The following is a 14,026-nucleotide window of genomic DNA, read 5'->3' on the forward strand; positions in this document are numbered from 1 at the left end:
TTATGTTGATGCACGATAATGCCGGACCTCATTGTGCTGCGACTATTCAAGGGTGATTTCACGATAAGAGGAATAGTCGTGTCGCCGTGGGTTATGAACGATATAGGGCAAAACGATTGAAAACCAAATGAATAAATCAATAGGAATGATGTCCCTGAAACTATCCACGCTAAAAAATATGATAAATTATTATCATATTTCATAATATGAGACTTTAAAGGCCGAAAATGTCCGGTCGGTTACGCGTCGCCAACCCCGATTTTGAAGCAAAAGAGCAATTTGCGGTAACAAATCAGTACTGATCATGAACTCTTTGGCAATATTTGCTGAAAAGAGACTCTAATGTTCAAGAAAATTGCCAGTTTGAACTGAAATGTTTATTATTGAGCGAGAAAAGTCATTAGAAAGAGGTGTCGCCACATTTGGCAACAAATTTTTGCAGTTGTATTGAGTGCAGTGTTTATCTCGCCAGACGGAGTCAGGAGTCTCAAAATTGCCATCAAATTGTTCGCTGAAGTCCTCTCGACAAAACCATTACTGATAAGTCAGTTTTTTTTACAATGAAAACTTTAATTATTATGAAAACCAGTGATTTGTAGGTGTGTAGCACTAATTCCTCACTACGCAAAAACCTCAATTTAATATTATTAAACTAAAAGGAAGTCTCCAAAGTTTAGAAAACTTTTAAGGCAGCATCAATTCCACCTCATAACTCAAGAATTGCCAAGTTTCATCTTTTGTATCATCTTTTATCTCACATTTTCAAGTGTCGGTTACGCTGCGTCTGTTACGTAACCGACACAATATGGCAGGGCCGCCATGTTTGCGTGGACCTCCAGCAGTCCCGCGGGAAGCGCTGATACCTGATTCAATGGCTTGTTTATCAATCACTTTAACTTTGCACTGAATCAAAATAGAGCGTGCCAAAGCTGGAAAAAGGAGGTTCAATACCTTTAAAATGAGGTAATGAAATCCTGTTAAAATTGGTGCACTTTTATTTTTAAGGTATTTCACATTTTAACTATTCCTGTTATCGTGAAATCACCCTCAAGCTTTGCTTGAAAAATTCAAACAGAAAATTTTCTTACATCTGCCTTACTCACCAGATCTTGCACCAAGTGATTTTCACCTTTTCCCAAAACTTAAGTCTCATCTTGGCAGCCAGAACTTCAAAACAGATGAAGATATCTGAAATGTGGTCAATAGTTAGTTGCAGAGTCAAGATGAGGAGTTCCGTGTAGCAAGGACTAGAAGACTGACTTAACGATACCAGAAATGCAAAGGTATAGGAGGATCCTATGTGGTAAGGATTTTCAAAAGTACCACTTTTCTTACCTTCTATTTTACCTCTCTTTCAATTACTTTCAATTTAGAAATTGTGGCCGAATCGGAGGCGTGAAATTTTGGACCCGCTCGGGGTGGAGGTGGCTTCTAAAAAGTAAACTTTTTAGGCGTTCTACAAAGCCAAATTTAAATTTCTGTAGCTTATTAGAAAGCTGAGAGTATAACACACAAAACCCTTTTTACCATTTTGTTTTCATGGAACCGTTAAAAAGGTATGGTACTATTATACATACTTTTGAGATGACCCTTGTATATTTCATTTTTGTGAATAGACTAAGGTTCATAAAAACTGTAAGTAAGTGGATGAATAAATATATAATACACAGCATAGGATACACTTACTTTGCACTGAGTCCACCACCAGGCGGCAAACCAGGAATATCTTCCTCAGCCAATGTGTTAAGCATTTCATAGAAGTCCATACCTTTTTCTCTAGTAACAATATCTATTAAAAACAAAAATTTGCAGAGATTAGAGTGGAGAAACAATGTTGTAAAAAATGATACTGAGCAAATTTTCTAAGAGAAGGCATTGGCCAAATACAGCAATGCTCCGAAAGGCTACCTATGAATGAAGCCTCGGTGTTCATCTTTCTTCAGTGAATTCGATACAACCAATGTAGAAATGTAAAATTATAATTTAGACAAAAAGAAATTACACATACAGTTTATTGTGTCCAGGTCATCCATAGGGGTTCCTAGCATATCAAGAGAAAAGTCCCTAAGATTCTCCTGTACCCTCAACCCCCCCCCTCTCCCTCCAATCCTCTAAAAAAAACTTAAAAATGAACTCATAAATAACTGAAAAATGTCTGGTAATTCAGTGCTTCAATGTTCACATAAATTTTAACTGTTCTCTGCACGCACTTCTGCAGATACATACACTTAACAAACTTATAAATATTGTATTGCTATTACATACAGTCAATAACTTGACAAAAACATGACTCATTATGGAAACGGTGCAAAATTTTTATGGTAGCCCAAAAACACAAAGCTGGTTTCTGACGCGAGTACTGGGGGGTCATTGATTTTTGCGCGTCCAAGATTTCCTTGTTTACATAATTTCTCGAGATAATACCAATGGATTGCTGTGGATGTCGTTTGCACGCTCATCTGGTGAAAGCATCTTACCAGTAGGAAATTTGCCGGTTAGCGGTTAAAAAGACATACGGTAAAGGCACCTTAGCGGTAGAAAATTTTTCCGCTAGCGGTCATAAAGTTATCCGGTAAAGGTACCCTGGCGATACATACAGGGTGTACCAAAAGTCCGTCCCACCCCTGCTAACTTTTGAACGAATTGAGCTAGGGTAACGAAACTTTGGGAATGTTCATATCTCAAAGGGGACCATCTTTTGAGGGGGTCAAAATTTTGGGCCCCCCTCAGGGGGGGGCGCGGGGGGCCCCCAACTTTTTAATTTCAAATTGCAACCCCTATCTTGTGATACATCATTCGAAAGAGCATAAAAAACTAAGAATTTTGGCGCAAACCGCAGATCAATATCTTAATTTTTGACCGAGTTATGATAGGTCAAAGGTCAAATTTGACCTATTTTCAAAAAATCATAACTCCGGTTCAAATTATCGTAATGAAAAAAATATAACGGGAAAATCTACCAAATTGTGTCCGCTTTTAAGTAAAAATTGCAGAAATCACATCGCTGTAATTTTAGGGGGGGGCTCGGACCCCCAAATACGTCAAATCAAAGGTCATTCAATTTTCCCGCAAAAAAAGGCAATTTCCCCTAGATTTGCCTCCACATTATCTCAGTAAGGTCAAAATTAGTTCAACATTACGTTGGCAAGTCCCCAATTTTCGGGAAAAGTTAAAAAAAAACGAAATTTAAACGGTCAAATTTAATCACCTTAAATTTCGTTTTTTTTAAACTTTTCCCGAAATTTGGGGACTTGCCAACGTAATGTTGAACTAATTTTGACCTTACTGAGATAATGTGGAGGCAAATCTAGGGGAAATTGCCTTTTTTTGCGGGAAAATTGAATGACCTTTGATTTGACGTATTTGGGGGTCCGAGCCCCCCCTTAAAATTACAGCGATGTGATTTCTGCAATTTTTACTTAAAAGCGGACACAATTTGGTAGATTTTCCCGTTATATTTTTTTCATTACGATAATTTGAACCGGAGTTATGATTTTTTGAAAATAGGTCAAATTTGACCTTTGACCTATCATAACTCGGTCAAAAATTAAGATATTGATCTGCGGTTTGCGCCAAAATTCTTAGTTTTTTATGCTCTTTCGAATGATGTATCACAAGATAGGGGTTGCCATTTGAAATTAAAAAGTTGGGGGCCCCCCGCGCCTCCCCTGAGGGGGGCCCAAAATTTTGACCCCCTCAAAAGATGGTCCCCTTTGAGATAGGAACATTCCCAAAGTTTCATTACCCTAGCTCAATTCGTTCAAAAGTTAGCAGGGGTGGGACGGACTTTTGGTACACCCTGTAGAAGATTTTCTGGTCAGGGTACCGTACCACCGAATGACATTTTATTCGACGGTATCGTACCGCTGAATAACGTTTTATCCGACGGCACCGTACCGCCGAATAATGTCATCCTAAACATTAAACTTCGCGGAATTTCCAATAAAAATGATACCCAAAATTTTTAGTAAAACCACTCTGGAAGTCTTAAAGTGGCTGTAGATCACAGCATTACTAAGCTCTGTTTGAATTTGGAGGAATGCACTAAAACTTTACATTTTGGCATGTATGTTGGATCGTTGGTTGCATGGTTGCAAGGTAAATTCCCCTTTACCGCAGATTGAGAGGGATTTTAGCTGGAAAGGGAGACTAAGACAAGCAATCCTTGGAAAGTAAGTGTCAGAACCAGTGTTAAAGGTTCAACTTTGCAGTACATGAATTTTTCCGCCCCGGAGGGCCAGCTTCAATGCACCGCATTTCTGTGGTAAAATCCAACTCTTGGGCATTTCATGTTGATCTAATTTTTTGTATGATTTTGCACTCTTTCAAGTAGGTTCTCAAAATGTTTTAGCGAACTTAGCCTCTTTAGACAAAAACCAGTATGTGAGAAAGAAATTGAATTTCAAAAAAGGCCCATTTTTTCAGCATGTATTTTGAGACACTCAGTGGTTTTACAAAAGTATTTTGACGATCTCCTTTTCGGGAGATCTCTACTTCCATGTGAATATTTGTGCATATTAAGAGTGCAACTAAGGAATAGAGAGGAGCTTTAAATAAAAGTGTCTGAAAATATTAAGCAGCAATGATGCATTCAACTTCAGATACGAAATGCTCTGTTACCTCAAGGAAACTTCGACACCTAGATGGATGTTAGGATACCCTAGGAAAAAAATAATACAAGGAAAGGCAAGGAATGATAAGGAACCTAACCTGCAATTCTCCTTTCTATGTATGCTTCTAATTCTATTTCTTGTTTAATGGCTTCACTAGAAGGTTTTTGGGCACCAGGAAAAGTGACAAGAACTATGCTCATATTGTCACGACTTCCCTGAAACAGATCAACAAAGAGACACGTTGGAAGATATCTTCTGGAGCATACACATTACACATACTTAATGAAAATTCAACTCACAATACTGTAAAATGGAAGGGTAGGGAAATGAAATTTTTGTCTTCTATTATAATTGACTCCTGATCAAAAGTTGACACTCATCCAAATTGATATGCATCACTGCATCATGACACTTGCATCTAACTCACAGACTTAAATAAATTTTTGAACACGAATGATGACTTATCATCCATAACAGGCTATGGGATGAGGAATTGAAAATTGAGTTTGCCGTGGCATTTTGTTCAAAGCACCAAAGACAACAAGCTGCATGACAGGCTGACCGCCACCAACTTCAATATGGTGCACATTAAGGTGTCCCTTTGAACCATACAAAACATTTTCTCGGATCATCGATGCTCGATGGTTTTATTGTATCATAATGTTAAACATTTAATATCCCCAAATTTGAGTGATATCGGATGATTCTTAGTGCTGCCGCAACGCATTTTTAGTCGCGACGAAAATTTTGAAGACTCATCTTTTTAGCGTTTTGGTTGCAACATTTAAAGGCAGTTAGCAGCAAGTACAGGCATCAAATTATTTTTTATCGTGACTTTGCATAGTCTACTTATAAGTAATAATTTTTGTTTTGACATTGCAAACCTAACTAGAACCTAGAAGGGGTATTTAACCGTGTTTCTCAAACTGATCATACAGACTTGAATCTACATAAATAATTTAGGATTCAAAGCCGAGGCTAATGAAAAAAAAAAACCAAGGGCGGGGGAAGGGGGTTGTCACCTGCAAAGTGAAGCTAACCCCCCCCCCCCCCTCGTCAAGAATGCCTTTAGCAATACGTAATGGGAGTAAAACATTGAGCATAGATTATGATAGAAGGAAATAATGGGGTATAATTTTGGTCTTAAATACTTTGACTTGGAACCGAGATCTTTTTACGCAACAAATTCTTGTAAGTCGATCAACCCTTCGGCCAGCTCCTCCAAACATTTTAGAAACGGGTCCAAGTTAAAATAATTAAGACCAAAATTATACTCCATTATTTCCTTCTTTCATAATCAACGCTCACTGTTTTACTTGCATTACGTATTGCTAAAGGCATTCTTGACAAGTGGGGGGGGGGGGGGTTAGCTTCACTTTGCAGGTGACAACCCCCTTCCCCCACTCTTCGGTTTTTTTTCATTAGCCTCGGCTTTGAATCCTAAATTATTTTCGTAGAGATTCAAGTCTGCATGATCAGTTTGAGAAACAAGGTTAAATGCCCCTTCTTCACGATTATCATTAATATAAACTTCGAAGGATTCTGCCTTTTTCTATTTCACTCGAGGGGAAGTGTCCCCTCCCGGACTCTCTTCCCCACCCGGTGACTGACGCTGCGCTATGCTGAACGGTTCAGCCTGAACCTTTCCCTACGTCTGACCGTTCCCCACTCCTCTGTCAATCGAACCATATGCCACCGCTTCGTATTGTCGCTCGCCCACCCAGGTACCTACCGGCCAGCGGTCAGTTGATGATAAATCTCGCTCATGCTCCTACGCAGCTACGCATTGATTACCTACGCCAGCGAATTACTTTCCAAATAATTAGAATTTCTTCGATAATAGTTTTCTTTATTTATTCGACGGTATTTTTTCTCTGTTCTACTGTGATTTCCTTGGTTCTCTACTGTGTTTGACTGTGTTGAAATTTATATTAATACTCACACGGAGAAAAAACTTCGTGCATGGGACCCGACGTTGAGATCATATGAATCTCTTAAAACTTGAGGTCCAGCTGCCGAAATTCGGGTCAGAAATCTGAAACACTTCGGTATGCACCGAGTACTTCAGATGTGTGACCTGAAACCTTCGGTATATACCGAACTACTTCAATTGTCTGACCCGAACTTCGGCAGATGGACCTTAACTTTTCGGATGCGTGATCCGAAAACTTCAGAGATCCATATGATCTCAGCTTCGGGTTCCATGCACAAAATTTTTTTCTCCGTGTTTCCTTTTATGGGACGCAACTAAAATTTCAGTAAATTTTTTCAGAAAAGTAAAAAAAGTGGCTAACAATGGTTCCTCACCTTCTCGTGGTGTTGGCTGTTTTTACTAAGTGGGAACCGTCCATAAGATATAGTCTATTTCTTGCCCTGCCATTATTATTCTACAAGTTAATTGTGGAATGAGAATTTCATAATGTTTTCTATGAAATCTTCAAAATATAGTGATAAAAAATTTGCAACTACTACAAAATCGGCTCGCGAAGCGAGCCGAATGTCACTCGCGCAGCGAGTGACCGGGGGTCCAGGGGGCGTAGCCCCCGGCTAGGCGTGACGGGCGCGCGAAGCGCGCCCAGAACGGCTAGTATTATCTATTAATGTACGGGGGTTCTCCCCGCCCCTCATGGACTTCGGCGCCAAAATATTGTCAATGAGCTGACATTAAATCGTACCAACAGCTCAGAGTGACGTGAATTAGGAAGCGGCATTTATCGCTGAACAGGCTCTGATCAACTTTCCCTGCAGAATTATTGTCAAAAATATGCCTTGAAATGATATTTTTGCAATTTTGAGGAGGAGTGGGGGGGTACCAGGGGCTGCAGGAAAACAGTAAAGAGGCATATTGCTCCAAAATATTACAAGGATTCAGTAAATGGTGCTATTCATAGAGCTGCGACCAATCGTTCTTGGGTTTTGGCTGGCGAAGCAATTTTGGAGCACTAACCCTCCCCCCCCCATTCCAAACCGGTCACGCTAATAATGAGGACTGTTCTGGGAATCTGGGGGGACTCTGGGGGTCGTAAGGACCCACTATGCCAAAAATCAGGTTATAGTTAATTTTTTCCCTAACCTTCATACATAGAGTATGTAGAGTCGTAGTGTAAGTGGGGTGAGTTGGCACCACTTTTAAGCATTTTCCAGGTCCCGAATTCCGAGACTCCTGTGTGACGCCGTGTCACTTTTTCGATACATAATCGATTGTTCGTGATACACGGGTACCCGGCCATCGAATGTAAACAAAGAAGATAGGAATCACCACGTATTCCACACCGCCATTTTGGATCGAACATATATCGAAAAAGTGACCCGAACTCGGCGCACACCGGGCTCGGAACTCGTCGAGCAGAACATGGCGCCCGCTCTCCCATTTACATTACGACTCTATGTACTCTATGCCTTCATACAAGTCCTCGACTTGTTGCTACAAATGGAAAAATCGAGTTATTCGCTGATTTAAAGGGGTTCAAAGTAAAAATTTTAGGTTTCCAATGTCAAAACAAACATTATTACTTGTAAGTAGATTATGCAAAGTCACAATGAAAAATAATTTGATGCCTGTAATTACTGCTAACTGCCTTTAAATGTTGCGGCCAAAACGCTAAAAAGAAGAGTCTTCATCATTTTCGTCGCGATTAAAATCGCGTTGCGGCAGCACTAAAAATCATCCGATTTCAATCAAATTTGGGAATATTAAATTTTTAACATAATGACACGTAATAAAACCAGCGAACATCGATGATCCGAGAAAATGTTTTGTATGGTTCAAATTTGAGATACCCTAGTGCACATAGCATCCAAAAGATAGGGTCAATGCTATGTTCAAAGACAAAAATATATAACTCGAAATCAACTTCTTGGAACTAGAACTGTTATTGATAATAATTTTTCAAAATATGTTCAAGATAAAAAGTTTCCAATTAATTTGTTAGTTACACTCATGAACTTACTTTATATAAACATGTATCAATGACCTTGTTGCAAATCAATTCGAGATCTTCTGTAAGTAAGAGGCGTGAATTGATATAAGAACAGAGATCTTCATTTGACATCACATCCCAAACACCATCACATGCTAACACTAAAAACTCATCTTTTTTATCATCTCTATCTCTGACGAACACCTCAGGTTCAGGCGAGACTAGCTGTTCACAAGGCCCTCTTCCTTCCACATTTTTGTACTCATAGTCACCTGAAAATGAAATAAAAAACTAAGTGAGTAGAGTGATAAAGAAAGAAAATTAAAATTTGACCATATTACATGGCTTCTTCCTGGAGCCGTCCACTTAACATCAAACACGTGCTCTGCAATAGATGACATCTCTAAGGACAATACTCTTATCTTGAGGCTCTTAGTAAAACATATACTGCTGAAAATCAGATTTTATTATTCCCCTTTCCTTTCGTTGACACAGGTCTACACCTTTTTAAAAATCAAGTGATGCTTAGTTTGACCCCTTCTCTCTAAACGGCGTTTAATGATGACTGACAGATAAAGAATTGCCTCTCGCGTTGATTTTTTCATATTTGATTATCAAAAAACCAATGCTCCGCTTCGCTCCGCCCCGGTTTTGAGGGGGGAGGCGGGTTTCCCCCCCCCCCCAAATCTCCCCAGGACGCGCGCTTCGCGCGCGTATTTTCACAGTTTTCTGCGCATCTAGTTTTTTCTTCTTTTTAAGTGTCCCGCGCATCCACCGCGGGAAGAAAGTGTATTTCCCGAGGTGGGATTAGTGTAGTCCTAGAATCGTACGTCTGTAAGCCATTGTATAATGGATAGTCTTTTTCCAGATATTTCCTTTCCTTGGGCCGCTGCACTATGGTCCCAATTCACTTTTCAGTGATCAAAAATCATAGCGGCTCTCCGTTTGAGTATAAATACATTAAAGATGTGTTTTCCTCATGATTTTGATGCGCTGAATCCGAATTCGACCTCCGCTTTTCCCTAAAAAATCATTTGCAAAAGTTACTGTCATTTTTTCACAAAAATCACAAACTACCATACGATTGGCTTGTTATACTTGCTTAGATTGGATGAAAACCATGCGTTCATTGCACATACATGTACAGTTCATTTAAAATTAAGAATGTTTTGATTTTTTGACACCCCCCCCCAATTTTTTTTTTTTTTTTTTTTTTTTTTTTTTTTTTTTTTTTTTTAAGGAAAACTGAACTGAAAAAAATGAAATAGATCTAAAATTCATTTGTATTTTAAAAATGTCGAAATAATGCTTCAGAGAAGACTTTTCTTTACGTTGATTTGACGGGAAACGCAAATCGGGTACATAACAATGTTGAAGAGCGGGGGTGCAATATTGTCACGTTAAGAAAAATTCAATCAACAATGGATAAATATTCGGAGAGTAAGAAATTTTACACCAATAGGTACTTTCTAGGATTGAAAAGAGCGTTTTTAAAGATAAAACTGTGGAACGGAAAACTTCCCCAAAAATCTCAAAAAGTAGGGGGAACCAAATTTTTTTCGAAACGGTCAACCTCAAAAAGATTCATAGAAGCCATATAAGTGCGTCTCTGTAGATGCAAAAGTGCTTAGCACGTGTTAAGCCTGCAACTATAGGTGTTTTTCGGGGCAAACAATTGAGTTTTCCTGGGACAAACACGTAGTCACGTAAAAAATTCAAATTTGGTCAAAAAAGCAGGCGGAAGCAATTATTTTTGGTTCGGTTGCCTTTCTAAGGATCTGCAGAAACGACTTAAAAGTTCTCTGGAGGTGCCAAATGTCTCAGAATATTTTTCGAGGGGCTTTCCAGGGTTGTAAAACAGTATTTTGAAAGAAACACTCAGGTACGAAAAAGATTCAAAATTCGTCCAAAAAGCAAGAAGAACCAACAATTTTTGGTTTAAAATCCTTCTTAAGGATTCATAGAGACTACTTAAGCACGTTTTTGGAGGTGTCGCATGCCTCAAAAAAGTTTAAGACGACTACAGATTGATCGATGGCTAAACTTGCTAAATACCGTTATTTTACCCACCGACTTAGAGACCTAGTAAATTCGATTTCTCGAGAAAAAGCAAACCAAAGCACGAAATATTTCTACTGTAGCTTCCCACGGATGTGTAGAAGCTCCCTAAAGGTGTCTCATTAGGTGACCTTTGGTGACTTTTTTTTAAAATGAAAGTTCGTGGGAAAAATCGGCATTTTTTTATGAAAAATAGGTATCCAACTTCTACCTTGTGTGGGATGTGTCAGAATGCCTCGGAGAAAAATTGTAATTAGTGCGTTACAATCCTCTTGGAGTCCTCTACAAGATGGTATAAGCAAGAATTCTGAGAGACCATTTCATGATTCAGGAGAGGCTCCGAACGCTTTGTTAGAAATAGCCACTTCACGGGTCAGAAAATACGTATCCGACTATTTGCACAGTTTGTGACACTTTCAAAGTGACTAGAAATTTTTTTGAGGTATACTACGTGTAGTTTATGACCCGTAGATACTATATTTATCAATTTTGACTTGAAAAAAAAATGTCGTCCAATTTCGTAAACATCGATTTTTGAGCGCTCCCGAGCGGATTGGGACCATAGTGCGCTGTGCGACGAACAGTTCGTCCAAAAACTTGCTTCCCCTGCCCTGACCCACTGTGCGACGCAGTTTGTCCAAAATCTTCCATCCCCTGACCCACTGCGTGCGACGAACACTTTGTCCGGAAAATTCTTCCACCGACCCACTGTGCGACAATTAGCTTGTCCAAAAACTTTCTCCCTCTGACCCACTGAGCGGCCCTGCTCCGGCCGGCTCCCTTCATGCCGCGCACCCCCCGCCTATAACTTTCAAAGCTCGCCATTTTTAAACGGCTCGGCCGATTTAACTCAAATTCAATACCAAACCAGTCCTAGGGGAGAAGTACCACCCATAAAAATTTCAGCTAAAAATATTCATTTTAACTCGAGTTATCGAGTGGACAAGATTTGACCTCCTCCCACCTTCGAGCCCCACCCCTTAAAATCTATTGCCTCAAATTTCAATATTTTTTCGCAGAACAGTAGTGGTAATGAGTCTCCACTAAATGCAAAACAATTGGTCAAAATATCTTTCAATGTAAGAAAGATATAACTACTCAAAAATCGAAAAATCTTAAAAAGGCGGAAATACATACATACGTGCGTACGTACGTACGTACGTGCATACATACATACATACGTACATACGTAATAAATGTATTTACCAACCAACCAACCATACGTACATACATACGTACGCACGTGTGTACGTATGTAGGTATGGTTGGTTGGTAAATACATTTATTTGGTGCTTTAACATTGAAGCCATTAACACCGTAGATGAGGAGAGATCGTCAAAAAAACATAATGTATGCATGTATGTATGTGTGTATGTATGTATGTATGTATGTACGTATGTACGTATGTACGTATGTATGTATGTATGTACGTACGTACACGTGCGTACGTACGTACGCACGCACGTACGTGCGTATGTTTGAAACATATGTAAAATACCGGACGTTTTGGGGCGAAACACCAACCCCTTCCTCAGCGGCTAAAACAAAAAAATAAAGCTAAAAATCTAAAAAGCTACCTCCTCCCCATCTCGCCAATGCTTAGATTTTTAGCTTTATTTTTTTTGTTTCAGCCGCTGAGGGAGGGGTTGGTGTTTCGCCCCGAAACGTCCGATATTTTACAAATGTTTCAGCTTTTATCCCAAATTTTATTGTGATATATATATATATATATAAGAATGGCATATACGAGGGTCATCCAAAAAGTAAGTTTCCCTACCTTGTATCTTCCGAACGAAAAGAGATAAATCAAATCGGTAAAAAGTCACATATTAGGCATACTCTAAGCTTTAAAACAAGCTCAAGTTTTTGAAAATCGGTCAAGGGATTCGCGAGTAAACTTATTTTTACTGAGACAACCTCCTGTCGCCGCGTGCCCACCTCCGGGGTCAGGATGCGCGGGGAGTCGATTATAGAAGACTCGGGTTATCGCCTCTATATATCACATCAACAAGGAATTTTAATGTTTTCATTAAGTAAGCCTTACCTTACGTTTTGACATAGTCTCCACATCTTTTTTGATATTTCTGGTATCATCATAGCAGCTTCTTGATGCCTTCCGCGTTGAAGCTTTCGCCTTGACTCTGAAACCAGTCATTGACAGCGATCTTTACCTCTGAATCGGTTGAAAATCGCTTCCATCGTGGAAGTTTTTCCGCTCGGGAACAAATGAAAGTCACATGAAGCTAAAGTACGAGAGTTTGAAGGATTGGGGGAAAATTTTCCTAAAGCAACTGATTTGGGAGTGCAGATCGCTGTCAATGACTAGTTTCGGAGCCAAGACGAGATCTTCCACGCGAAGGGCGTCAAGAAGCTGCTGTGATGATACCAAAAATGTCAAAGAAGATGTGGAGACTACGTCAAAAAGTAAGGTAACTACTAGTAAGGTAGTTACTCAATGAAAACTTTAATATTTCTTGTTGACGTGATGTATAGAGGCGATAACTCGAGTCTTCTATAATCGACTCTCCGCGCATCCTGACCCCGGAGGTGGGCACGCGGCGACAGGAGGTTGTCTCAGTAAAAATAAGTTTACTTGCGAACCCCTTGACCGATTTTCAAAAACTTGAGCTTGTTTTAAAGCTTAGAGTATGCTTAATATGTGACTTTTTACCGATTTGGTTTATCTCTTTTCGTTCGGAAGATACAAGGTAGGGAAACTTTCTTTTTGGATGACCCTCGTATTTTCGTGATCTACGACCCAAGATCGGTGCTCTCCACGGAGTCTCAGGTCTGGATCCAAAATCATGGGAAAATGCAATAGTGTATTTTCGTCGAAAATACACTAAAAATTATCACCATGCTCCTAGTCTAGCATTACAGAACTCAGCCCTGAATCCCTCTCCCCCCCCGCCCCTCTTCTCCTGCAACAGAGGTAAAGACCCCCCCCCCCCTCTCTCCCTTCCTCCAAGAATTATCTATTTTCTGAGTAGCTCTTAGTTGAAAAAGTGGGGTCAGTTGATGTTGCTGAGCATTAATTTTTATACAGGTCTGACCACCCTTGTGAAAAGTCGCCTGGAACTTGGATCCAAAAATCCAAACAAGGGGGAAGGGGGATTTTGACTCCTTCAATACCCCACTTTCGGCTCATTTCATTAGTTTTATTGATCCTTACAACTATTGAGAGGGTGGACACGGTTGATCTGGTTGAATTTTGTATATATTTCTGATGTGACTTCCCAGACATCTCTTTAAACTTCAGTCTGAGGACCCTGTAAAAGAAGTTTTAGGTACAAAAATACTTAATGGATGTATACTTAATTCCATAATGGACACGCTTGGCGCAGCTAAAACACTTCTTGGATGCGGTGTTTCAGGATTTCTGCTAATGTTTCATCCATTATGATCAAAACACAGGTATGTAATGTGTTAAAACTT

The 14,026-nt window shown here is 39.6% G+C and overlaps 1 protein-coding gene across 5 annotated transcripts in view; it reads right to left on the minus strand.

Annotated features, from left to right (window-relative positions):
• Positions 1-14,026, minus strand: part of alph (protein phosphatase alphabet) — a 75,102-nt gene that overhangs the window by 48,071 nt on the left and 13,005 nt on the right. For all 5 annotated transcript variants that reach the window (XM_072296373.1, XM_072296371.1, XM_072296370.1 and 2 more), the window contains 3 exons: positions 8,564-8,805; positions 4,711-4,828; positions 1,687-1,789 (listed from right to left, as the gene is read on the minus strand). In XM_072296373.1, coding sequence (XP_072152474.1) covers positions 1,687-1,789; positions 4,711-4,828; positions 8,564-8,805 — 463 coding nt within the window. The remainder of the gene's footprint in view (positions 1-1,686; positions 1,790-4,710; positions 4,829-8,563; positions 8,806-14,026) is intronic.

This window comes from Bemisia tabaci, chromosome 2 (assembly GCF_918797505.1).
Source record: "Bemisia tabaci chromosome 2, PGI_BMITA_v3".
Taxonomy (NCBI): domain Eukaryota; kingdom Metazoa; phylum Arthropoda; class Insecta; order Hemiptera; family Aleyrodidae; genus Bemisia; species Bemisia tabaci.